The sequence below is a fragment of the Triplophysa rosa genome, linkage group LG14 (assembly GCF_024868665.1).
Source record: "Triplophysa rosa linkage group LG14, Trosa_1v2, whole genome shotgun sequence".
Taxonomy (NCBI): Eukaryota; Metazoa; Chordata; class Actinopteri; order Cypriniformes; family Nemacheilidae; genus Triplophysa; species Triplophysa rosa.
In genome coordinates, this window is record NC_079903.1 from 21123717 (window position 1) to 21151318 (window position 27602).

A 27602-nucleotide genomic window follows, 5' to 3' on the forward strand; every position below is an offset into this window, starting at 1 on the left:
CCTCCTCTTCGCACCTCGCAATTCAAATATGCTTTATTGCCACGTCTGTTTACATTGCAATATTGGCAAAGTAATTAAGAGGCGAATTGCATTACACACAAAACAAATCATTCAGGAATAATGGTAATGGAATGAAACGACACAGTAAATAAGCAGCTTAAATTAGAGGTACAAACTAATAAATGATGACTGATCACGATCATAATTATAACGTCTTCAGTTGCTTCACACGTGCACACACACACTCTCCTTTTCCTCTCGCATCATTTTTGACAGATTTTCTCTCCATTCCTCTATTTTGTCTCTGTAGGGAGACTCGGGCGGTCCTCTAGCATGTCGATCCGAAGCTGGCAAATGGTTCCAGGCTGGGATCGTGAGCTGGGGAGAGGGATGTGCTCAAAGAAACAAGCCTGGGGTCTACACACGGGTCACCAAACTGCGAGACTGGATCCGTGATATCACGTCAATATAGCGGACGGTGGAACTGCAATGACGACCAATGCAGAAAAACTGAAACGTTCCAACAGCTTGAATATGTATGGTACATGATTCCCGTGCAAACACCTTTGGCCAAAATCTCAAAGCTACAAGACACTAACAGACTTCAATCACTGCGCGGATGTATGTCTCTAAGGTAGAACTCAGTCAAAATAGTCTAGACTCATTTTTTATACTGGTACATGTATCATTCTTGTGTATATATACACTACAGCGTAGATGATAAATCGTGATGTCATTTAATAAGGTCACCGCTTTCCATTTGTTGTCAGTCTTCAACAGTAAATCCGTGCCACCACTTTTGGAGATCATGCTGTTATTTTTGTGAATTGTATTGTTTTAAAGACTGTTTTACATTTGCCAAATATATTGTGCCTTTTCTTATAAACTATGGCTCGTCTCGATCGCTGACGTCGGAACCAGCTCCAGTCCTAAGCCTTTTCTTTCTTCTAAGGGTGAAAAGCTTCTTTGCAATCTAGAAATCTCTGTAAGCATCCCACCCGTGTTGACCTTTTTTCTTACATCTGTGTGATCTTGGGACCTCAGTGCAGAAACTCTGAAATGGCGGATTAGGTAAAAATGGGATGTTTCCATCATCCATTTGCCAATACAACCAGGGCCAACGTAGGTCAGTCACTTCTGCTGCATGTTAACGTTCCAGCCAATCAAAGCCAAAGCTGTTGCCTGAAGCTACCTAGCAGGATGTCTCTCCGTCAAAGAAGGCCAAATGTATTGAGGAATCTATACTGCCATTTCCTCTTAGATGTGGAAAAATCCTTTTCAATGGAAAGTCCACTTGCTTCGTGAGATTGCTTTGTAGTGTATTGACTAAATTTACTGGGCGGTATGAAAGGCATACGCTGTATTTTAAGAGCTGTCAAGTTGTAGATGTTGTTTATGCAATTGAGATGTTTTAGCATCATGATTTATGTAATGATTGTGTATGGCTGCATTTGAGTGAAAATGTTTTGGGTGACTTATGTTTGTAAATACATTTCTGTTCATTTAGAAGATTAAATGCGTGTTGGTCTTTTTGTAACACTGTGCAAACGTTTTAATGTGTTTACGATGTTACAATGTTTTCTTTGCAATAAAGTACATGCAGATTTTACATTTGTCATCTTTTTGCTTATTGCGTTTTTTTATCCTTGTGCCAGAGGACAACGCTTGAGCTAATTTCCATGTAATGTTATTTTCCAGAGAGCGATTAGACTGTAGCTGTATATCAAATCAGCCTGGATGTGACACAAACCAAAATTATTTTTTTCTTCAATTATTATTTGCGCATCAATTAGTGATCTATGTAAGCATTAATGGAAAATGAATCCAGGGCAGAAGATGCATAAATCTGCTTCGTTCGGATGATGTGACTGAGAATCCCATGCATGCGTTTGTTATAAATGTGAATGTAGGCGTTTTAACCTAACACCAATAAAAGAGATGTAGGTACATCACAGAGTAAACATTGTTTTGAATAAAATAAAATGGAGAGAGTATTGCATTGTAGGACTAATTACCAGTTCAACTCAACCTTTTATGAACTTTATTGGTGTTTAACTTTTTATATAAATTCTTATGGTGCGTAGGCTAATTTGTTATTCTGGCAACCAAAGGTCAGCATTACTTACTACTAAATGGAGCAACTAGCATGACCAGTGGTGTGTAAATATAGAAATCTTGCGAACATAATCCTTCACTCTTTTCCAGTTTTGTCTCTTCAAAACACCTTATATCATGTAAGGGATTTATTACACATATCAGGTCAGTACAGCCCTGGTTTTGTTTTACTTCATTGTCCATGTATTTTTATACTTGTGGCCGCGTCTTAAGTGACATGTGAATATTTAAATGTATGCAAATCACGCAGAACCGTTGATTTCATGGTTTGGCTTTAAGCTCGTTCAGGTGAGAGAAGAAACGTAAGCTTATAAATGTAAAATCGCCGTAGTGATGTTGTTAATATTTGTAACACCGTTGTTGAATTACTTTTGTGTTTTACTAACACAACTGTAGAGCGGTAAAGTATGTTAAGTCGCATTACTTAGCGGTAAAGTATGTTAAGTCGCATTGCTTATACTTAAAATGTTTACATTAAAGTCGTGTTCCTCTTGGCGTGCATGGCTTAGAGGTTTTTGATCATTTTGACGATAAGCAACATGCAGAAAAAACATAAATCGGCGCTTATGCCCGTGTTTACCCAGGGCTGCCAGCTCTCACACATTCGCCGTGAGACTCACACAATTGAATCTTTTCCCACACATCCATTTTCTCACGCAGGGTCGCACCTGCCATTTTTTTCTGTGGTGTGTAATAAAAAAATCTTTATTTTGGTTCTGCGTGCGTGCGTGCGTGTGTGCGTGTGTGTGCGCGCGCGCGTGCGTGCGTGTATGTGCTTGTGTGTTTCAGTGCGTGTGTATTTTGTGCTCTGTGCGTGTGGACTTGTGTTTTATGCATGTGGGTGTTTATGAATCTGTGTGCGTGTCTGTTTTCTTTGTGTGTTCACTTTTTTGTTTTTACTTGCTTAACTTTAATGTTTTGCTTATAGTCAATATGTTTCATGTACAGCTGCTTTGTAATAATGAAAATTGTAAAAAGCGCTTTATAAATAAAGTTGCCATTGTTTTTAACACAGGGGAACCTTATGGAACCTTATTCCTAGTTGTATGAATACTTTTCCCTATCACAATATTAAAGCATTTGCACAAGTGTAGAGATAAAGTCTGAAAATCTCAGAACACTCTCATTTTGGGATTAAAAGTCAGCAGGGGGAACGGTATCTGACAGAAAGTTATCAGGTGTCAGAAACCGTTCCCCCTTGAAACTGAGAGACAACTAGGTCTAAATCCCAACAAACCCTCATGAGGGCTGTAGTTGCAGAGCAATTGACTGATTTTTTCTACTGACTCGGAGGTTCTTGGTTCAAGACCTGCTTTTGTGAGATTTTTTCTCCATTTAAACAAAAGGGAAACCTTATGTGACAGTAACCTTCTCAGTTGTCAGAATAGCATTCCCCATCACAATATGCACAAATTTGCACAAATGTAAATTGCACAAAAATTTCACTTCATTAAATTACTGACTGTTTACAGATTGTGGTAAGCCTATAAAAAGTAAAAACGTATTTGCAAATGCAATATTTAACAATAAATTATAATAGACAAATACTTTTACTTTATTTATTAGTGTCTTTATTCCTTAGTTTCCTTAGTTTTTTCTAGTTAGTTTCTTCTACCTCCCAAGTGTCTACAACCGTTAGAAGTCCATGGGCCCTATTGTACACCCGGCGCAATGCAGCGCAAGGCGCTGTGAAAGTGTTTTTGCTAGTTTCAGCCCGACGCAGTTCTCATTTTCCCATCCTGAGCCGAGTCTAAGGTATAAAGTCAATGGCGCGATATGTTTTGGTTATTTAAAGAGCGCATTATGCACCTATAGTGCTCATACATTCTGCTTATTACACACAGAGGAATGCGCAGCAGCACACAAACATGGCAAATATAAAAAAATAAATGGACTACAATGTAAAAGATTATTATTGTGTGCATAAAAATAAAAAATCCGGCTTGTCCTGTAGATGCTGAGTACGTGTTTATGTCCTGAACATCTCCAGCTCGTCTCCTGACTTGATGAAACTTGAGAGACCGGATGACATGACACGATAATGTTGTCATACAGCACCCGCCTCGTCAGTGCAATATATTACGGTGCTTTGAGAGAGACGGGCCGTGCATGCCTGCCGTGTTTGATGCGCAGACAGCGGGGGCTTTGGGAATCTCATCCGTCTTTATAAAAAAACTCGCTGTCGCCGCGGGAAAAGGAGAATCAACATAGGCATCACTGCTAATTTATGTATTCATCAACTCGTACAGCCCCGGTATTGTTCGTCCTCATTCCCTCATGCCATTTGACAGCCCCATTTGATGTGTGTCAAACCCACTCCAGTCAAAGCAGATATTATTTGAAATGGTTTTATTTAAATATAAATATGTGTACAAAGTTACAAGCAACAATAGCTCATTTTTAGCAAATAAAATTATTGAAACATTATTAAAAAAAGAAACAGAAGAAATAAAAAGTCAATTAGTTGTGTAACACCTCACTTCTGGCTCTCCGAAACTGATAAGTAACATATGTGGTAAACATCAAGGCGAACCAAATAAAGTCAACTCAAAGATATAGATATATGCGTTTATAATATAAAGGTACTTTACAATAGAGCAGCTGACACGCTGTACATTAAGGCTTATATAAAATATAAAAATAAAGACAAGCAGTGTTTTGTTTCACCTATCATACACTTCATTTGACTTTTTTCATTTTTCCAAAACGGAGCCGACCATTCAGGCTCAAAGGAAAATGGCAGTATGGAAACCTGCATGTCCAGGTATCCAAAATCGAATTGAATTAGGGTGCAGTAAGCGGTTTTCTTACACAAGGAACAAACAGATGAGAAGAGATGCTGAATACGTTCACATACACACATCTGCATGCAACAGACAGGAGTGAATTTCCCAACAATTTTTACAGTCGTCGGAGTGGCTCTAAGTGGATATAGATAGTACTGCATTTCACTTGCAAGTTCGTTTATCTTTTTTATATCTATGTAAACATGTTCGTGCTACCTGACGGTGGCACCAATGTCATCAAAACAATCACCTTGGCACACTCTGTCTTAAATAACATACAGTGGTCACGTGAGGAACATTACAACAGTATTACTGCACACCGCAAGGCCATGTGGTAATTCAGGTTTGCATGGCTTCATTTAAGAAACCAAAAGTCCCAAAATGGGCTGCACTCTGAACTGTACTCTGCAACAAATCCTTGAGAGTATAGCTTAAAAAAGTCCACACCTCGAAATTTCTAAATATCTTCTTTGGGGGTTGGCCAATCATTTCCATTAAACAGACAGAAAAGCATCTTATGGTTTTGTCCATAAGAAAAGTATTCCAATTCCAGTTTCCTGCACTGGTCTATTGAGGCATCACATAGATACTCACCCGAGAGCCCGAAAGCAGTGCAGACTGAAGATGGAGCTTCTGGAAAAATAGCGAGAGCGCATGTGCTCGACTTCCTTTAGCTCCCCTGCTTCGTGGATTGACCTTTGAGCCACGTTATGTAGGCAAGACCTGTTGTCATTGATACACAAATGTGCTTACAATTCCATCAGCATGCCAACAAACACATGTATTTTTTACATTTTGTACTTCATGAATATTTTGATTGTTTTAGCGTAGTGTCATGAAGGTTCGCCCAGGAGAGCCGTTCCTTTCTCTCACAGCACGGCCCTTTCCAGGGTCTGGAATTGTCAGTGCTAGAACATTTTTTACGAAAAAACAAAGTGTCACACAGAAGAATCGAAGGACAGTGTTAATTTCTCCTGAAGTTCAGCATTTGGACGAAGAAATTCACATTAGCAGCTTGAACAATCAGGTGACTCTTCAAGCTTGAGTGGCACATCATCAAGTTGCCCTTCGACAGCAAGAAAAGCAAAGACCGCGTTTCTCAAATCTCAGTGCATTACTGCCTCTCAATCGGATATTTGCTTAATCCCTCCTGAATCCAATTCAGAAGAATGTCTGATCTAAGTCCTTGCGTCGTTGATCATGCCAGACCCACGGCGGGTCTTTTAGGGAGCCTATCACACGTGAGTCTGCATGCGTTGCTGCGAAGGCCGCCCGTAATCGGACTGCTGCGACACCTGTGAAGATGCGTACGAAAAGCGGGAAGAGCTGGAAACTTTGCTAGCCTCGTCTGAATGCTCATACGCGTCAACCTTCTCGTAGGAGGCGGGCTTGACGTAGCTAGTGAAGGCGCGGCCGTAGGTGGCAGGCAGGTAGGCGGAGCCAGCGTAGAGCGGCTCCTGGGGGTAGACAGTGGGAGTTTGCTGCTGTTGGGGTTGTTGCGGCTGCTGTTGCTCATAGGTGGTGCGTGGGGCCGGGGTCGTGTTATAACGCTGGGAGAAGTCATACATCCGAGGCTGAGTGGAGTGCTGGCCATACAAGGGGCTCGGCGAGGGGAGCTGAGAAGGAGTGTAGACCGGCCGAGAATTTGGCGCGTATTCGGAGAAACCGGTTCTGGGGATGTTGCGGTCATCGTGGGCCCGCACGTTGTAATAGCCGTTGGTGGGGTCCTGAGAAATGAGGAAAAGAACTTTGTCAAATTTGTGTAAAACTATATGCTAGCAATTGACCAGTCATTGCTGTGATCCAAGCTTGTGGTGTAATACAAATGGAAGATCAGCAAGCGTTATTAAGTACCGTAGTTTCGTCAAATCTTTGAAAACAACGTAAAACCTTTTGATTTTATTAGATTAACCGAGTCGTGCTTTGTGAAATGTAATACCTTGACATCTGATCTCTCATCATCTTCTTCCTCCAGCAGGTCACTGTGCTCCGTGCGAGATGTTCCTGGAGACTCGCTGCTATTTGGCGCCTGAAACGGGTACCGAGATTTGACCTTAGTGATTCATTTCAAACCACATTTTACATTTTAAGTTGAACGGTGTCATGTAAAAAAATCCATCACTGCCTTCTGTCTTAACAGCAAATCGTAAATTGCATGGTCTTGAAAGAGCAGCTCACCATAGGCTCCTTCACGTCCTCTTCGTCATCATTTCCACGAGCTGCGATGTGATCGCTGTGCACGATTTGTACACGGATGTCACTCTTAGACAGACGTGTGCCCTTTTTGCCTGGGTGGAGAAAAAGAGCAGCGGATGGAGATTAATGAGGTGAGCGGTGAGAAGATTTCCAGAGAGGTGAAAAGGTCAATGCTGCTCTAGGCAAAGAGGTTCCCTCATAATTACCCTCTGTCTAGTTAGTCTGTTTGATTTTTCTACGGTTTCATGTTTTCGAGGAAAGGATCAAAGTTGACATCTGACCTATAACCTCACCTTTAGCAGTGTGGCGGCAGCAGATGGAAACCAAGGTAATGACACAAACGATGAAGACGCAGCCTCCTCCCACGGATGCTCCAATGATGATAAGCAGGGGAAGAGCCTCTGCGGGAGAAGAAGAGAGAGTGAGTGAACTGAATCACTTCTAGAAAGCTCAGACTGTCCATATTTCTAGATGTATTTCACGTCATCGCCAAAAACCATGAGCCAAAAACAAGGAGATTTGTTTTTTATACCAATAGCACACACTGGCGTGATCATCTTTAGAGGAGAATCACAGGAAGATTTTTTTGATCTTTTATGAAAAAAACTACTGAGAATCGGGAGAAATGGGCTTGATTGTCATGAACATGTCACAAGCCATGAAATCTTAATGGTTCTAAAAAATAGGGTTCATTCATAATTTCTTTATCCTTTTGATTTGAGGGTAAAAAAAATATGACCTGGACATGTTCTTGACAGTTTTTAGTCAAATTTACCCGTAGAGATTATTTCATTGTCGTTTCATCATAGGCACGTCGGCTCTCCGGACGATTCGGGAAAAGCTCTCCGCCTGTCAATGCGTTCTACATGAAGCTGTATTCCCCTGCCCTGCTATACTGCATTCAAACTGAAGCGGCACATATAGAAATTAATCTAGCGTGATATGCAGTGGCATCATTGGACCCTTCTATTGTCTCTAATCTCTGGTGGAAGAGGGGTAACCAGGCCTGACATGCGGAGAGGCAGCCGACAGTAATCTAATTAGAGATTCCAGGAGATAGCACTGTCTGCCTCTCCAGAGACTTGGCTCTGCTGCCTTGATGCAAATTGCTGGCGAAGACCTTATTTTTGGTGTCTCCAAGTACAAAGGGTCGAGCCGTCGACCGCGCTCTTAGTCTTATTTAAGCAAATTTAAGACGGTGCGCCGTGCATACGAAATGAAACGGCCAACGAAACGTCACATTCGTTGGATGTTGATTTAATTCATTCGGGCTCAAAATCTATACCGTTGTTATGGAACGAATGTATTCATTAAGTGGACCATCTCTTGATTAAATGATATTGATTCGCTGGTGGATAATTAAGATGAGCACAGGGTAGCAGGGTGTTTTGAGATGTGATTCCTGCATGGAGCTGACTCAAACTGGATTATAGCGAGCCATCACTAATCTTAGATAAAAGCCAAAGACTCCAAAGGTGGACAGACCCGACAACTTGCTGTCAGTGTTTTGAAATCATCCATCCTTCTGTGATTAAAATGAGGGTGCCAAACAGAGCTTGGCACGTAGTCAAATCTAAAACTTGCCACTTTCCTCACTTTTCTTTTAGTTATTACGTGCTCTTTCCTACAGTTTGACTCTTGAAACTGAACTTCAAATTTCCCAAACACTCGCTGATCTTCATTACCAGTCTTTTTCAATACCAAACTTTTTAAGATTTGTTGATCTGAAGGCTTACGCTTAAATGCTAAAAATGAGTTTTGTAGACAAATATAAATAGTGCCTATACAGTATATGCATTTCTTACAAAACTAAAGAATTTAAATACAAAATAATAGGTGTGTCCGAACCCATACCTTCCTCTTCCAGAGTGACCAGTGCAGTGCCGGTACCAAATCTGTTCCATGCGGTGCAGTTGTATTTAAGTTGGAAATCTTGGGCGAAAGTCTCGGAGAGGATAAGCGAGGAGATGACTCCATGGTCACTGTTTACCGTCTGCACTGAGAAACGACCAGAAGAACCAGATGACAACATCATGTCCCCAAAGGTCCAGACCTACGAGAAGAAGAGACAGATATAAAGGCGTTAAGTTAGTCTTAAACACACTCTCTCTCGAAACATTCAGCATCCTTCGCAATTGGACCATGAAAAATATTTCATACTATGTGGAGTTAAGTGGTCAAAGAGGGGAAAGACAGTCTTTCAGAAGGTACTGTGTTTATTTTCCTTTGGAATAATGTGCATGAATGAACCGTGCCCAATAAGACCTGGATCTTGTGTTACCGTTGTCAATAAGGACAGTTTTGATTTTAAGCCTTTGTATATTCAAGCCTAGTCCAGCCAACGCAGCAGAACATCTAAAATGGCTTTTTGAACGCAACAGAATTCAGGGTGCAAATAAAAGATTCATGACCCTGGTAGTAGATGTTCAGTGTCTTAAACTCAGTGTCAGGGATTAGAATTTTCCTCTCGCTCCTTTCCGCTGTCATGTCAAATTGGTTTACCACCAGCGCTGTGCCTCGGCTCGTGAAAGAGCTTCGTGAAAAAATGTGTGAAGAAGACAAGCAGCTCTTGTCTAGCAGCAGGTCAGTCTGGGATCTCGCAGCTACTCAGTGATAAAGAGCAAGCTGTTGTGGTGAAATAGCGTGTCTGAGAAGACCTCCCAAGACTGGTCTAAGGTGAAGGAACGACAGCCAATAACACCCTCAATCCCCACCTATCAATGTCTTGCAGTTTTTTCCCTTCCTTTCTTTCTCTTTCTTTCTCCATCATTGCTTGTTCTAGGCTTCTAACGTTATCCTCCTTCCATCGGTCTCTATTCATTTCTGTTCTTCACTATTTTTGGTTTGTCCAAGTTAGGTCCTAATTATCCACTGAAAGGTCTTCCCACGTACAAGGGGTCACGGGAGGTCGGCGCTGCTATGCGCTAATTGCTAGGCGTTGGGAAGGAGCCTAGGGGGTCCGAGGTTCACTCTGCAGACCCTGGCTTTAGCACAGTTCGCCTCTGCTTGCTTGAGGGAAAAAGAGGTGAGATACAGGATACGCCTTCTCATCGAGAATTCTCCATTAGGGCAACGAAGAAACGCGAAGTTGAGGCTACGCTTAGCTAGCAAACACACACAAACATTTAGACAGAAGCGAGAGGGTGTACTTACAATCTTGTCAGGGGGTGGGCTGCTTCCCACCAGGCACTCCAACTTGCCCTTGGAATGCTTGACAGCCTGCTGCGTGGCATCGGCCGTGATGATGGGAGGGCCTGAAGGGTTTGTGTGTGAGAGAGAAGAAGAGATGAAGAGGAATTGTACTGAAGTTCACAACTCTTTGAATCATACACAAAGCTTCCAAGGCAGTATCCTAACTTGGAGAACTTCATAGGGGACTGAACTGGAGTGCACTATATAGAAATCGATTTTGCGCACCACACAAATAGCATTTTTCACGAGCAGCGCCCGGGAGGCAAAGCTAATGACACATACGAAAAATCTATTGGAATAGATTAGAAAAATCTATTAGATTGAACTGCTTTTATTGATATTTTTAGTATCGAATGAGATGTATTTTTATAGCTGACATTTCTCTTGCCGTCTTGTATAAACGTTTTGAGTTTCTTGCGATGCATTATGGTCTTGATACGTGCCTATGATGCTTTAAATCGCTGTCTAGGCAGGCAGCCCACTAGATTTTAGAACGGGGCTTATGCGGATAAATCAAGAGAGAGAGAAAAGACGACTGAAATATAAGGACAGGGTTTATTTACCGTTGACAGTTAGAGTTACATCCCTCTCTGCCACACCGATACGAGGTACGATGGCTTTGCAGGTGTACGTCCCAGAATCCTCCTGTGTCACTGCTTTCAGCTGCAAGGTGTTACTGTTGCTGAGCATCTGTTACGTGAAATAAAAGTAGGGAGATCAGATTTTTAACCCAACATAACGTTACATTTTCTTTGAAATACAGATTGCAGTACTGTCTATACAAGTGTGATGAAATTTCTCATATTGACGTCGGTTCAAATCTTTCTACCAACTTGCGGAATGAAAATCATTACCGCACGTCAATATTTCCACGGGATGGAAAGATTGCGTAGACACGCAGCGCATTGTCTGTTCCAGACGGATCGAGCAGCGGCCCTCGGAGACGGCCATTACCATTAGTACCAGTCATCCATTTCGTTGCTTGTGGCTCACACAAGAGAAAGGCCAATGCCACTGATACCAAAGGGAAAGCATTGACTCGGCGTGCAATTTTGTCTGCAGCAATCTTAATTACTGTCTAAAGCACTCCAGCCTGGGTCCTTTGAGTCAACTCACTGCTCTAATTAAACCTACCACGACGGCTGTGCACAATTTTTCCACAGCGCGAGTAGATATTCGTGCTACTTCGCCTCCGGTGCACTAGCACACGTGTCATGGTCACTTGTTAGGAGGCATTGATCATTAGAGCACCCTCTCATCCCGTCCTCCCATCTCAACGCCGGCAAACTGTGATTAATCCGTTTAACACTCCCCTCGATTTTTCATTCGCCGGCACTCGTCGCATTAGCCAATTAATCCATATCTTGTGGCGATGGAGTGAACGCGCTACTTGTGGAGTCACATCGGCCCATTCTGAGGAAGGGCAGGGGTGAGGGGTGGAGTTAACTGATTGCCTCATCAGAACCTTCTGGCTCTTCATCCCTCTCTCTCTCTCGCTCGCTCTTTGTTTGCTTTCTCTGGCTCTTTATGAAATCCGATTAAGCGGCTGGAGAGAGACACTTACAGGAGAACCGGCTGATACGTTTCACATGTCTACCGAAGCAAAACTTTCATTTTAGGCTGGCAATCGCTTCATCCATTCGCCATAAAAAGGATAGCTAAGGTTTTGCGAATGCTCGCAAAAATACCACCCATTGATCAGCCAACTCAGAAAATCACGTGTAGGTCTAATATTGGAAATGTATCTAAATATGATTTTAAAAGGGTGGTAGAGGTTGTTGGACAGACAGTATGCCATATTCATGAAAAGAGAAGGGGTCACCATACCACACTGGAGCCTTGTTTGGTCCAGGCCAGTGTGAGGGGAGGGTTGCCCGTCCACGAGCAAGTGAAGGCAGCATCCATCCCAATGTCCACCGTCAGGGGTTTGGGTTCCGTCAGTAACCTGGGGCCAACTGCAAAACCAGAAAATGGAGAATTCACGCCGCGTTCTAGTACATTTCATCGGTGTGCACAAAAGGAACATGAATCCCATTACAATGTTCTCAACTGCAATCTTATTAAGAAAAATATGCAGGAACGCATGAAGGAAATGAAGGTCATCAGAAGGAGTGCCTGTGGGGGTTCGTATGGTCTTATACTTAAAAGGGAAAAGATGTGACTGTTTATTGTTACATCTTATTTATTCTTATATGAAAATTGATCATGCAGTGCCACGTGAACAATATGTTGGAAGCTGATTATAGCGGAAAAACTGCTGTTCGACTGGCCTAAATAATAACATTTCTTGTTTACAGGCACTGCAAAATGCATTTTCATAACCAACCAGTGCTTCATTTCTTCATCTCTCCTTTGATCAATGGAAGAAAAGCTTTGATTGCTGTATTCTTTTTGAACAATAAAGCAGTTCAGTTAGGCTAACAGAAGGAAACTTACATTGAACATCCACCAACGTGCTGACGTTTGTACTCCCTACTGAGTTGGACACTTCGCAGGAGACCGGGTCTGTAAAGTAGGTGTGGTCCACCGTAACCTCCAGGCTGTCGCCGTTGGCCTCCGATATGGGAATCCCACCCTTGGACCATCTGTTTGAAACAAAAAAAATCTCCTCTAATCAATAGTCATTTATTGTCTGTTATTAACATCCAAAGCGATGTATCTGTGATTCATATCCAATTTGGGATTTGCCCTCAAATTCTGATCTGATGAAGTGGATAATCTGGGATTATGCATTGAGTCTGTTGTGATCTGAAATGTGTTTACCTGTAACCTGTGATCTCAGGGTTGGCAGAAGCAGAGCAGATGAACAACACTTTCGCTCCCTCCATCACTGTTTGAGGCTGAACAGACAGAGTCACAGCCGGGGGATCTGGAAGGAAACACGTGGGATTAGATTCGCTGCAGCAATGGAGAGGCATTACAAATCCTTCCCAATGACTTTACTGCCAAGCTCCAGGTGTGTAAATCTTGGTCACAAAATCTTTTTTAAAATCTGTTTCTTTGTCCAATTACATGTGTGTTTAGCCATAAAACCACTGCAGATATATAAACACAGGCAAACATATTCATTCCTTAAACCAAGACTTGCACTGTATTGAATGCTGAAATGTCGCTCTCTCTGCTATTTTTATTTATTTTAAACTGACAAACCAAAGACATTTTTAACATGCCATAGTTTTATGTTAGAAAGTATTCTTAATAATTTATTTAAAACACGAGATATTGCTTTCATAAATATTGCATTCAGTGCTGTAGAAGCTCTTTGTTTATAAGGATAAAAACAGCTGCCTTGCTCTTGGCCTCCATAATTAAAACAACTACTACATGTTCTGATTCACAGAGGAGTAATGTGCACGTGTAAAAATAAACCTGGACTCACGCTGAACGTTGATGGTAACCGAAGTTTGGCGGCCCGCAGGGGTGGCAGGGTTTAGGACCCTGCAGGTGTAAGTACGTCCAGAATCGCTATCCTCGGGCACCATGGGTAACAGGCTAACCGCAGTTTCTCTCTTGCCGTCTTCCATCAGACTCTAAAAAAGACAGTGTATAGCCATTCAAAATTCAACACAATATCACTCCTGGTGGAACATTGCACTAGATGTTCGAATAAAGAAATCCTTTGAAAATAATGTCAATAGGCAGCTCTTTGCAAAACTATCCACATCATTTCTCTTATGTGTTGTACTTGTTGTATCCAAAGAGAGACGGTTGATGGACAGCAAGGCTTTTAATGTTAACGTACTTTTCCGTGAAAGGTTATTTCGCCCTAATAGTTTGGTGTATACTTTCTCATAAAAAACACGGCGGAAAAACATCATGTTATCGCCGTTCAAATCGCACAGACATAATAATCGAATTGTCCTATATTTCCTGACGTAAAACCTAATTCAATAAGAAATTCCCATGATGCCCGTAATCCCATTTAATGTTAAGACTGTGCCAGCACTGTAGGCTGAGCATTGCGGAGAAGCCGCCATCAGTTTAGCCATGCAGCCGTGTTTTACGATGCTGCCGGGACCGTTCTGCCGTTAGCACGTTTTCCCAAAGATCTGTCTATCAGCTCTTCCCGCTGCACATCATCTTCAAAATCTATTTATTGTGTGCAGGAAATCAATACAGCTAAGTGGAGAGAGGTGTACAGTCTAGGCAGATTGCTGCCCGCCGCATCTAGAAGAGCCTTAATGGAGGATGAGGTGCGTTTTTTGGTTTGGGCTAAACTAGAAAATCAGAGGGAAGGCAGACACAGGTGTAGGGGGGCATTAAGGGAAGACAGTTCCCTGGAGAGCCAGGGGGGCGAATCGATGACAGGTCACACGCTTAACCTGAGACACGCTGAAAGCATTTTTATGCCAGATCGAGTCGCCGCCTGTCATCAGCTTTCCGCTTTCTATCCTTCTCTAGTATCTCGCCCAGCCTCTCTCTCTGTGACTGCCTTTTTCACATTCCTTTACTTTCATTTCATCCCTTCTTTGAAATTTTATCCAGCTTATATCAAAACAGCTTTGGGTTTTCCTTGTTTCTTTCTCTTAAACAAGCTCCTCCCGTGTTCATTTTTCCCTCATCTACTTCCCCCTCTCTATTCTCTTCTCTCGATTCACTGCCGGCTCTTGCCCCCTTAAACGTGTCATTTAGCATCGTTTAGCGTGGTCAGAGAGCATGACAAATGTGACACTTTCGCATTTTGCGGCCGGTTCACGCTCCACCGCACTTTCCATTGTGTTTCGGCATTGTTGGGGCTGATTTCCCCTCTCTCTTCGTCTCTGTCTTCGCTCTTTTTCTCTCAGCGGAACCGTATCAAACGCTTATGCCTGTCTGAGCTTTGACATGCTCCAGTTATGCTCGAGTATTAAGAGAAAATAGAAGCACAAAGGAAGGACGCTCGCGGTGGGGCGATGAGGATGTGCGGAGATTGAATTTGGGAAGGAGCGAGAGTTTCAAACTTGTGAAATGTGAAGAGCAGGTACAGTAAGGGTACAAGAGAGGAATCGTCTGCAATCAGACATAGTGACTTCAGAGTGTTATTGCTGTCGGTAAATACCTTCAAGTAGATGGCTTCCTGCATTATCTCTCCATCTCGGTACCAGGTGATTTCAGCGGCGGGTTTGGCTCCGGACGCCCGGCAGGTCAGGTTATGAGGGGTGTGAGCTTTCAGTTTGACCACCGGTCCCCCCTCCACAATGGGATCTGAAGGTGGCACTGTAAACAAGAAGAATCGTGCTTTCGAACTTATTTTCAACAGCCACTTACAGGCATTAAGTTCAAGTTATTTCCCCAAAATACATTTTTTAAACTATACTTTTATATTATACTAATAATATTTCGTTGGCAACTGTGAATGCAACTACAACTGTGAGTTTGTACAGTCTTTCCACACGCATACGAATGATACACTCAATGGTGACGGCACCGCCGAAGCATTTATTTTTGCCGGTTAATATTTGACTGGTAAATGGACAGAAAGATTGAAAGCAACTGGCTCTATCTGAAAACAGGCTAAGACACTACTCGTGCCCTCTTTACACGGGTGAGATTTGTCATTATGAGTCTATTTACAGGCACTCCGCCGCAGGCCCGTTTCATCTGAATTACTGATTCGTTCATTTGTTTGCATGACTGTGCGCAAGCCTTGGGCAAATAGTGTCTGCCACCTTTGATGAAAGTGTCCATCTCGCGGAACACACAGAAACACACGCGCGCACACAAACACCATCTTTCTCGTGGACACACTTCTGCGTCTTTCCCGTGTCTTTTCTCCGAGCCAATTTCTGTTTTTGTATCCGAATTGTCAGAGGTTTTTTCGTCGGTCCTGCCCAGGCGTTAATGGAATCCGTGCACGAGGTGATTCTAATTTCCATGCGGATTCCCTCGACTGCACTCCTGTCGTTGACTTCTTTGACTCTGCAGGATTGCTTCGGTCTCATCCGGCTGCATTGATTTCCCCACATGCCCCAGCATGCACGTACACATGTGAACGCTCACATTCACACACACACAATTCGGGAGCCGCTATATTTGCTACGCTCTGGTTTTGGAAATCGGTGCACCAAACATCGGCAGCGTGCACAAAGCCTGTTGTTGTAGACGACTGTGCTTTCTTCAATTAGAGGTAGACTTCTTGTTACTGCACAACTTGCAGAATGTAACTCACTCTCACAGTGGTAAGTCTTTAAAAATGTCCCGTATTCTTAGACCCGAGGCATTTTTGTAGCACAGAGAATCTGTTTTTCAGCAATGCATCCTAGCCGTGTCCAAATTGGGCCACCAGGTGTCAGCAACGCAGCACTGAGCTGAAACCCCCCCACACCATCTTCATCCTCCCCCCACCACCTCCCGTCACTAAATGCCGGAGAATATGTAGATCAATCACATAGCGTTAATGTAAAAGCAGCCCTGCGGTTGATGAATTCTGTGAGTCACTGTAAAATGTGCTAACTGTGCAGACTTTGACTTTTAACCATTCACGCAAGTCATTTGTGACTGCTGCAATCACATTTCCCTGGCCCTTCACCGTGTTAAGTGTCAGGAGGCTACTGGGAGAGAGCTGGTATATTTTCCTCAGCGCTTCTGTCGATTTAGTTTCGCCTGCTTTCAAAAAACAGTCCTGTTGTGGCGTGATTTAAAATAGCGAATAAATAATGAAAGCATGACTTATGATTGCATGGGGGTGGGATCTAGCAAATGTTTTATGCAGAGAAGAGAAATTTGCAGCGTTCCACAATTCAGGCAGTATTTTAAATGCTGCTAATGAAATTGGTGACCCCGAGGAACGTTGTAATCCCCCCCCCCCCGCCGCTTTGAATAATCAGTTGCAGGAGTTATATCGCAAAGGTCTTCAATCACACCCACTCACTCATATCAAACACACACGCTATGCAGTTCTTACCCAGCACTGTGAGTTTGGCTCGGTGTGACCGTAGGCCGGCCTGCGTGGCTTGACACTCGTAGACTGCATCATCGCCCAGCTCAGCCGAATCGATCACCAGGTTGTGCTCGCCTGATAGCGGGTCTCCCAACAGAGAATAACGCGTCCAGCCTGGTACAGCAAAACACAAAAAACACACTGAAAATACAAACTCTTGATCGGAGAAAGTAGTGGAGCTCGGAGCGGCGACACGTGAGGTGGCTCGCTCACGCAGCCAGATGATTATTTCAAAAGAGACAGCGTTAACCGTCCAGGTCAGCACTTTTCAAAGCTGCTGGGGAAATCATTTTAAATGTCAACGCGTGACATCGACTGTGATTGATTCTCCACATCGGCTGTGATGATTAGACAAATTAAACGCTAGTTTGCATTAGCCGCAGTGTTTGTTTGCCACTGTGTTTCGTCGCCTAATAGAGCCGCCTCAGAAGTGAGGCAGTGACACGGCTGCCCTTTGCGGTACCTGCCAATCTATGATTGGTTTTATCTCCCGGTTGCTAATTGGAAAGGGAAAGATGGAGATAAGAGAGGAGTCCTAAGCAGAGTATGTGAGCGGAGCGGAGTGGGAGCGAATTAGAGAGCGGAGCGACGTAATTTTGACCTGAGCGAGGAGTGGGTTTTTTCAAATTTGGAGCGTCTACATTTTCTCCGCTCAAAGAATGCTCAGCTGCGCTCCATCACGAGCCCATAATGCAATGTATTGACGTATTATGCACAGTTGCAAACTACAGACAGACACATGGATTTCCTAAAATATTACATTAAGGAAGGTGAACAAAAATACAAATATACTGTACACTGAAAGGTAATGAGGGCAACGGTGAATGCGAGTGTGGTGAGGTCGTTGCAACAGCAAAAGGTTCCTTTTGGAATCTTACAAGGCTGTCGAGGAAACATGATAAAGTGTTTCGCTCACACATGGAGATAAAATGTGAAGGTTGGTAATACTGTGACATAGCGCTTTGTGTCAACACTAAATGCTTATGGCTCTTACTCATTACATTGAAAATATTTCTAATATAGAATCATTCATTGTACTATCTCTTGTCGCGTGTCACTTTCGCACAGTCGCAGCGTATACATATAGCACACGTAACACATATTTAGCATGCAGTGGTTCTGCCAGCGCAGAAAAGCGGTTTTCTATTGCTGGCCTGAAGTCCAGCAGTCATCGTATGTGCTTGAATCCCGCCACTCTGCAAAAGCTTATTTCTCTCAAAGTGAACTGGAGCATTGGAAATATAGTTTTGTCGTTTAAAAGTGTACCAACAACCCTTCATAGTTGACTTCAATGTTAATGCAAGGATACTAGTATAAAGTATAGCAAGTGTATAATGTTACTGCTACTATAGGTTTGTTTAAAGAATTATTTGAAATATGATAATAGGCTTTATATTTCGTTTGGTGTTTTAACTTATTTCTTCGTTTGCTGTAATATTTTTATATAAAAAAAGATTCAATATGGCCTCATCAACGAGCAGTTTATTTTTCAAAAGTAATAAATCACATTCATGTTTTACTCCAAGCACTGTGTATTTTTAAACATTGAATAATTTAGCTTAGTGCAGAGGTAATATTTAACAAAGAACAATACAAATACACTGAAGCGGCACTATGACACACATTTTAGCCTTGGAGCGAACGCGGAGCGCAAGGAAGGAGCGTGGAGTGAACGAGGAGCGGAAAATGAAGAACCCAGAGCGGAGCTGGATTGGAGTGAGTATATTTTCTTATGAGCGCAGAGCGGAAATTGATGCCGCTCCACTCCGCTCACATACTCTGGTCCTAAGCCTCAATAAATGGACTTGTATAAGGATTGCGTACCTCCTCGGGGAACGGCATCGTGTCCGTCTCGCTGCTTGCTCTAAATTTGGTTGACATATAGAAAACTGGGTTTCTAGCTAATTACGAAGCAGTGCGCAATTTAGAAGCACCTTGAAAATTAATTATGTTGACTTCATTTTTTTGCTTTGAATGACCCAATGGTGAAAAGCTCCAACGGAAAAATTCTCTTACCAGGTAAATCTCGTTCTCCGCCCAGTGCCAGGCCATCTTTGGTCCATTGCACCATGCCTCGATATCCCACGATCACACAGGGCAGGGTCACTGATTGGCCGGCGACCACCACTTGGTCCTGGGGCTGCTGGGAGAAGTAGGCTGCTTCAGACACTGCAGAAAGAACAAAACATAGCAGCAGCAGATTAATACTTGGGTTGCTATTTGATATTATGATGTAATTATGTATCAGGATGCACGGTTAAACAATACATTAGGAGCAACGTATGGCTGCAATAACCTTGTTCAATACATCATCGTGCTTCATGTTAATAGACAGCAGTTTGACTCCGTGCCACGGGCTGTGGAGAGTATATATAGGGTTTTTTCTTATCAATCTGGTTCCATGCATCTTTTAAATAGATGACCACGGCAAACTACAGAAAGGCTCCTATTCCTAAAACTGAGGTCTATCTGTCTTATGGCTCTAACCAGTCCAGCTTTCAGGTCAGTGATTTTGTACAGGGAGAGAGATGGGAAAGCACAGAGCACATTAGCGTGATAGTATTTTAGCGCTGATTCAGCAAGAACCATTGCAGCTCACATTCACCGTCACTCTGCCGCCAGTACTACCATTCAGGTTGCAGAATGAATCACAGATTTCACGTTTTACCTTTTTACTAAACCAAATTCATTCACTTGTTCAAATGAAGTTTTAAAAGGCTGTGCCGGGTTGTTTTTCTCCAACACCAGCGCAGACCAGCAAGTGGCATTTTAGAGCCTGCGAACTGATTGATGCAGAATGGGCTAATGTTGCGTCATCTTCAGGGCCGGCCAGAAAAAAGCGGTCCACAACACGTTTCACAAGACTTTGGTTTTCAGCACTTGGCAAGGAATCTGGGCGTCAGCTGGTCATGACTTATTTAACTCTTTCCTGTGTGCCCATATGGCAACTAGCGCAGAATGACACGGAAAAACGACGTCCCATCGAGCCCGGGATTCTTCCATCACTTCCTGGGAATGGGGGGTGATGTGTTTTTGTAAAACTGTATGTTAAACAATCAAAGCAGCTTTGAACGTCCCATGAGGGCCATCAGTCGCAGGCTGAGAGAGACAGAAAAACACAAGAGAAGGCACCTGCCGCTTCGCCGGCGTATTATTTATTTTTTATTTCCCGGCTCTGCTACTTTGCATTTGCAAAAAGGCTCTGCGTTCCTGCACTATACACACGATACATGCGGAAAGACAAAAACAACAAACGGTTTAAGCCAGCTCGTCTCTTTCTCAACAGCACTTTCATGTACACACGCAGACTTCTTACACACATTACTAGTGCAAGAGCTTTATGATTGGATCTGGTTCATCATGAGCCCTCTTGAAAGTAGAAAGATGGCAACCGGCCAGAAGTAACTAATCCATTCACATGGGATTTTTTACAGCGAGTGAGAGCACAATTTGATGGAGGTTTAGGAAGGGGAGGGCTTTACTGGTTTTTCGAAAAGAAAAGGATTCCCCCCCAATTTTTTTTCTTTTCCTCCCTTTTCTTTGGCCTTTTATTTTGGTGTAGTTAAATAGGAGAATGGGGTGCCGGTGGTGGATAAAGAGGGGTCTATTCAGCTTGTACTGAAACTTCTCTCTTTGGACCAGGGATGTTTAAACAGACAGGGTAGGGGGCCCCACCCCAGGGGGGCCGGGCAAGACGGTGAAAGGAGGGCAACATACGGTGGCCAGAAACACACCATTGTCCTCTTGTCCCTTGCTTTTAATAGGCCTCTTCATTTCCAATCAATCCTGCTAAATGCAGGTTTAATAGCTTTTCAATAGAGGCTTTCCCCCCCTGAGGGAGCCCGGGATTTTCTTTCTCCTCCGTACTCAGACGCTCTCTGTTGTTCTCGCTCGCTCGCTCTCTCACTCACTTCATCACTCTCGCTGCATTTCTCTGAGCTGAAAAGGGGCTTCCGAGCTTGGCTGACAGAGTTTGGTCGAGACTCAATTATCCACTCCATCAAGGGGTGCAGCAAAGTCCATCCATCCCTACTAACCTCCTACACAACCCTCCCCACCCAATCCGATGGTCCGTCTCAGAAACATAAGCTTTGTCTCCCATCCAGGTAAAGGCCAGTGCAGATTTCAGGTCTTTTCAAACCTCCCCTTTTTCTCCCACTTGTGACGGCGCTCCTCTTTTTTTGGATGGAGACAGACAGGCAGGAGAAGAAAAAGAGAAAGACGTGAGGAGAGGAAGATAATGAAATTAAATGAAAGTATGCTATCTCTACTAAAACTTGACTCTTTCTGCTCTGAGTGCTGTAACAACTTTTACTAGAGGTACAAATCAATACAATGAACAAATATCGAGTACAATTATATTGCGGCTTCAAAATGTAAATGAGAATGTGTTCTGCCACCTACTACCTCCTTCCCTTAGTTTACCCTGTAACCCACAAGTGCCCCCATTCCCATGAGATCTGTGAGAACACAAGGCCAGATTTTCTCAGAAAAAGCCTCTACTTCAGTTCAATGTGACTACAGAACTATATATTTCACAATTGTAGCAAGATTGTAGCATTAAAATTGTAGTTATTCCTTAATTTACATAATTTCCTTAATGGAACATAATAAATAGATCTTGTAAATATTGGTCAGGCCTTCATAAGAAGGCCGTACTCCAGGGCCTGCCAAAGGAGATCAAAAGAGCTCAATAATATGACTTTTCTGTCAAAAACTAAACCCTTCTTGACATTTTTACTAGCGGTAGTATTTCAGAGCCGGGCCTTTAACCGTATGTTTATATAGAATCTTTCTTTCTGTACACTCCTGCCATCCCTGGAGCTCCACTTCTATGAGATATTGAGTCTTTTTACAGATTCTGTAATTGTGTTGTGCTTCTGGGATTCTCGCTTTTGCATCAGGTACTGGATGAACATCGATTGCAATTAAAGAATCTTGCCCCAGCATCTAAATGTTTACGAGCGGTGATAATTCATCAGGATGAGTCGATGTTTAAGGGGCTTTGTACATTCAATATTTCCTCTTTAGACCCTCGCTGAGATGTTTCTGCGCTCGTGTCTTCAATCACTCTCTCACAAACACGGCGAGACGTTACGCACGCGTACGAATACACGCAACAGGCCGTATTAGCGAATCTTTTATTGGCCTCGCTATACACGTAGACGTCAGCGCGCGAAAACCCACATATACACCGAAACGAGTTCACGCCGCGGGAGTGATTCAACGCTCTCCAAATCTTGCTCGGAGAGGAGCTCAACAAAATATCGCGCGTGGTTAATGAGTCATTTCAAATTGGAATAATTCCTCCTTGCTGAATTAGCCAATTCTTTAACGGCATGTTAGCGGCTTAATTACACGAGTTCATTCCTGACAGAGAAGGGAAGGATGAAAGACGAAGAAAAAAGGAGGAGGTGTTGAGATGTAGAGGAGCAACGGTGGGAGAAAATTGAACAGTTTTAAGAAGGAACCTTTTGAGGTTTTCAAAGCAGCTCCTGCTCGGCGTGCCCGCAAAGAAACGACAAATGGGAACAAAAGTTCATAAACGATAACGGAAAACGAGATAAAACTCAGGTCAAACAAAGGGCTGGGCATTAACGTGGCTTTTGCAATGTCACTCACGAGGTACCAAAACAAATAAACGTCTACAGGATAAGACGGAAAACGCCGTCTCTAATCCCACGGTGTGATTTGCTCCACAGTGTGTGGCATCTGCGTGCGCCCGTGTGTTTATACGCTCCCCCTTCCCCAGTAACAAGGTCACAACACACTTGGCCTGATACACTTTAATCCGGATTTTTTTAAAATGGAATATCATTTCACGGCACTGGATGGAAGCGGAGAGGAGCGAGCGTTCGTGTGGTGGCGTAAATAGGGCAGGCGTGCTGTGGGGATTGCGGCTGCCGCTTTGACACAGTGACTTTTTTTGTCACACGTTAAGTGCAGCTGCAGCCAGGCCTGACTCGAGCATGACACATTAAACAGCTTTGCTTTTCTCTCTCACTTTCCCCCACTTTCTCCAGGCTGTTTTTAGAGACCAGGATGGATCTGAAGGGAGAGTCGTTCACTGGGACGGACAGATGTTAGCAACCGTTCCTCTCTGGTCTACCCTCGCTAACATTGGGGAGTCTTAATGGTATTAGCCAAAGTATGTTTGGCACAGTCGCGGATAAATCTGAATATTGGTCAAGCCATATTTAGCCTTCCCTCAACCCCTTCACTACTTGTTCTGACAACTCTGAGTAAACATTGAAGTTATTGCTGAGGGATAGTAAGCACTTCCATTAACATCTGTTAAAATCTGCAGATGACAGCAGATGATTTATTAATTTCGTTATAAACCAAATTCAATGCTTTACTTTATACATACTAAAGAATCACAATGCTCTCACTGCAAAAAATGACTTTCTTACCAAGTCTTTTTTTCTTGTTTTCCAGTAAAAATGTCTAAACATTCTTGAATCAAGAAGCATTTTCTTGATGAGCAAACTGACCTAAGAAAATAAGTCTTGTTTTTAGTCAAAAAATATGAAATATTTGTGAATTTGTGCTTAAAACAAGCAAAATAATCTGCCAATGGGGTAAGAAAAATTATCTTGAATTGAGTGACTAAGAAAAAGGTCAACCTTAATTCAAGATGATTTTTCTTACCCCATTGGCAGATTTTTTGCTTGTTTGCTTGTTTTAAGCACAAATTCATTGAAATCTCATATTTTTTGACTAAAAACTAGACTTATTTTCTTAGGTCATTTTGCTCATCAAGAAAATGCATCTCGATTCAAGAATTTGTAGACATTTTTACTGGAAAACAAGAAAAAAAGACTAAGTAAGAAAGTCATTTTTTGCAGTGCTGGTTTTGTTTCATCAATGCACATTTGTCCAAAAAGGAGAAATTGTCTCAATGAAAAATAATATTAAAGGGATAGTTCACTCAAAAATGAACATTCATAATTTATTCACCCTCATGTCATTCCAAAATGTGTATGACTTTATTTTCTGTGACAAAAAAATATATTCTGAAGAATAACAACAATGGCCCCCATTGACTTCCATTGTACGGACACAAAACCAGAGACATTTCTCAAAATATCTTCTTTTGTGTTTTACAGGCCAATACAGGATTTGCATGAGGATGACTAAATGAAGTCTTGAATTTTTATTTTAGCGTGAACTATCTCTTTAATGCTGAACCATTCAATTCACAGCTCTGCTCTTCTGTTAGGTATAGAAACACCTCGAGCATTGTCCTCGAGGCTGTCTAGAAGAGAGATGAGTGGATGAATGCAGCGCAGAACAGAAAAAAGAGAAAACTAGTGTGAAAAAGTAACTTGCCGGATATAAACAGGGCTGGCTAAAAGCGATCCATTGTGCCTGCTTCAGATAAGGCAACTAAACCCAAGCTGGAAAGAGCTGAGCACAATTCTGTGCCATGGAATTATCCTTTTGTTTGGTGTGGTGGGAAGATTCTATTGTTTCGCTCTCACTGTGGAGGGCAGGCGTGTTGGTGTGTATGTGCGTGTACAGTAGTTTAAGTCTTTGCACCGTTTTCTAGGCTCCGTTTTGAAAGGTCTCTCACGACGCTGGTAAACAAAGCCGTCTCTTCTTCCAAATGTCCAAACAAACAAAAGGGCCACCAGCTTCAGAACCTGCCACAGTTCATTCTTTTCTTCTCTCTACCCTCCCTTCCCAGTTCTCAATTTCTGCACCTTATCTCCTGCCTCGCATTCCGGTCGGCCCTCTCTCACGTTCCGTGTTGTTTCGTGTCTAAATTGCAGGCTGACAGCTTTTTAAAAGCTGTTTCGCAGGGGTTTAATCCTTCTAGCCTCTTATTCAGCCTGCCGTCTATTGTGAGAATGCTGGCGCGGTGCGAGACCCTTTACAGACCCGACTATAGAGCTCATCTGTCCATCACACCTCTTCTTCTGTCGCTCCCTCTCTTCTCCAACCCCCTGCCATTCTTTCGGCTAAACCCCCATTTCGCTTTCTCCCCTCCGCCAGGCCTGATCCCTGGCACCAATGCGGAGCAGGCCCCTTTTCACAGTTACATAAGGTGTGACAAATTGCTGATTTGCCTTCTCCGCGCCTGTTTCTGCTCCTCTCTCCGCATCCCAGACACCCTGGCCCTCACTTACTCCTCTCCGCGCTATCTCTCTCGCTCCCTTTCTCTATTTATCGGCGTGAAACTTGCAGGGGTTCGAATCAGCCTGTCGACTGAGACTGTGAAACGGATGATGGGAGTCCGTAACAGGAGATCGAGGGAAGCTGAGAATAGGACACGGGAGCTTGCCGCTGCACCTATTCAGGTGGGAATGAAGGAAGGAAACTATATCCAGGAACTAAAATGTTAGAGGCAGTTCTTCGACGTTGGCCAGTAAGCAACCTCCCAAATCACCCTAGCAACAACATAGCAATGCCCTACTATCTACAATCCTTCCTATTGTGACACCAACCAGTCACAATTTCTTCAGAAAACCTACTTTGAATCATGACGAAGCCAGTAACAATAAAAGCATTATCAGATGTTGCGACCCAGCCTTGTAAAGGTCACATGAACACTCTGATGAAAAAATCTGAGATAGATAAGATGTGTGCAGCATGTATGTGTAAATGTGTGCATGTGTAGTGTATGCATGCATGTGTATGTATATGTCAGAGATAAGAATTGAAGTGATATGTGTGTGAGTATGCATGTGTGTGTGTGCGCGTGTATGTATGTCAGAGATTAAGAATCCACAAAGACAATGAAAAGATCACATTTAAACATGCCTCCCCTCCTTTGCCTTTGTTGATCTCTTTGCCCAGCACGCACTTTCAGAAGGCAAATGAAATGAAAACAAAGAAATTCAGCACTTACGCTAAGCCACTGGGATGCTAAGCTCAATGCCCTGGGGTGTCAATTAATTTAGTCTGGGGATTTGTGGCCTACACTTCTTAATTGAGCCCAGTGGAGGCCCCTGTGGCTCGCTGTGATAGTAGGAAGTGCGTTTCATAATTAATTTTTTTTTCTCATTCCGTCTTTATTATTATTATTTTTTAATGAGGATGTGATGCTGTAAATGTATGCATCTCATTAGAGCTGACGGAGAGAGCCGTGCTCTTTATTGGTCTAAACGCAGGCTTGCACTAGAGAAGAAAGGCGAAATAGCTGTAACCTCGCTTGGCAGTGGCATATTCAAGTCTATGCGCACGGCAGCGTGTTCGGAAATAAAGAGAGACGGGTTCAATGAATACCTTGTTAAAGTTGTTCAATGCGTGTGCTTCTTTAAAGCTCGGAGGTTAATGTGGCAGTGGCAATTCTATTGAAGCTTTCACTTCATGCTTTTTCTTTCCATTTCCTCCATCCTTGATGGAAAGGGAGAGCGGGAGAGCGAGAAACAGGGCATGCATGAGTGTTGTTTTTGAAGAATTTCTGTTTCATTAGGATTTCTCCCGTGACGCTCTTCACATAACACTGTACGATGAAACAAACAGCTTCCTTATTTTTTAAGGTGGCTGAACCAACGACCGGCCTCTTCATCGGTTAAAGAGCTGACGCAAGTTCACGGACACTCTTTAAAAATCACTGTGATTGATCGATATCTGTGGTTTTCTCGGTCACCAGTTTCCACTTCCTTCCTCAATTGAAGTTGGTGAGGTTGTGTTATTAAAGACCGAACTTTCCTCAGATTAGACGTCAAATGTTCTTTTAACATGAATGATGATGACCGCAAAAACGTGTGGCGGAGGGGGTCAGAAATAAGAAAAACTACACAAAAACCTTACCTGCCCCACTCAATAAATCCTGCTTCGCGTGGCGCGAAAGAGGAGGGAGGCGTAGAAGGGGAGAAAAAAAGTCATTTCCCGAAACTCCATTTCTTTGGCGGTGATTAGCAAAGAAGCGTAATTAGGCTGAAATGTGAAGTCAGGATTTTTTTGTCTTCACGGATTGAACCGCTTCCTCTGGAAAAATCTGGCCCTGATTAATGGATGAATGATTAATGAGAGAGCTAATAAATCAATTAATTATTAAAGCACGCACTCTGAACGGGAGAAAGGGAGCGAGTGTTGTTATAGGAGCCACACACATCGTCTGATTCTGTACGAGTTTCACCACCACGGATCGGTGCCATCGCGCATCCCTAAAGCAAAGAGGTGGCAAATGTTACTTTGCCCACTTTATTCCAACTTTTCCAAACTCGCCCTCCCCATTAAAATAGGACACTCTATCAATCTTTGATTATACTTGGCGTGGGCTTTGACTGCAAGACCAGCGGCGGGAAAGCCGAGGCTGCGCAGCATGGCGTGATGTATGAAATGTGGGCCGCGCCGGTAACAATGATATACCGTAGCGTTTTCCAGTCAAGTTTGACCTTTTTCCTCCGCTGATATTAATCGCTGCAGAGCCACAATGCATA

The 27602-nt window shown here is 43.0% G+C and overlaps 2 protein-coding genes across 3 annotated transcripts in view; one reads left to right on the plus strand and one right to left on the minus strand.

The window, feature by feature from the left end:
- Nucleotides 1-1609, plus strand: part of st14 (ST14 transmembrane serine protease matriptase) — a 29534-nt gene extending 27925 nt beyond the window's left edge. The window contains exon 19 of the mRNA XM_057351507.1: nucleotides 311-1609. Coding sequence (XP_057207490.1) covers nucleotides 311-472 — 162 coding nt within the window. The 3' untranslated portion in view covers nucleotides 473-1609. The remainder of the gene's footprint in view (nucleotides 1-310) is intronic.
- Nucleotides 1610-4458: 2849 nt separating this feature from the next.
- kirrel3l (kirre like nephrin family adhesion molecule 3, like) overlaps nucleotides 4459-27602 on the minus strand; it is a 39203-nt gene continuing 16059 nt past the window's right edge. The window contains exons 1-15 of one of the 2 annotated variants that reach the window (XM_057351177.1): nucleotides 19505-19571; nucleotides 19225-19377; nucleotides 17173-17322; nucleotides 15328-15485; nucleotides 13669-13819; nucleotides 13053-13158; nucleotides 12726-12874; nucleotides 12117-12244; nucleotides 10853-10979; nucleotides 10251-10351; nucleotides 8952-9150; nucleotides 7391-7498; nucleotides 7080-7189; nucleotides 6841-6930; nucleotides 4459-6628 (exon numbers count right to left, since the gene is read on the minus strand). In XM_057351177.1, the coding sequence (XP_057207160.1) occupies nucleotides 6137-6628; nucleotides 6841-6930; nucleotides 7080-7189; nucleotides 7391-7498; nucleotides 8952-9150; nucleotides 10251-10351; nucleotides 10853-10979; nucleotides 12117-12244; nucleotides 12726-12874; nucleotides 13053-13158; nucleotides 13669-13819; nucleotides 15328-15485; nucleotides 17173-17322; nucleotides 19225-19279 (2124 nt within the window). In that variant the 5' untranslated portion in view covers nucleotides 19280-19377; nucleotides 19505-19571 and the 3' untranslated portion in view covers nucleotides 4459-6136. Of the gene's footprint in view, nucleotides 6629-6840; nucleotides 6931-7079; nucleotides 7190-7390; nucleotides 7499-8951; nucleotides 9151-10250; nucleotides 10352-10852; nucleotides 10980-12116; nucleotides 12245-12725; nucleotides 12875-13052; nucleotides 13159-13668; nucleotides 13820-15327; nucleotides 15486-17172; nucleotides 17323-19224; nucleotides 19378-19504; nucleotides 19572-27602 lie in introns of those variants that run through there. The other variant, XM_057351176.1, reaches the window with a different exon arrangement.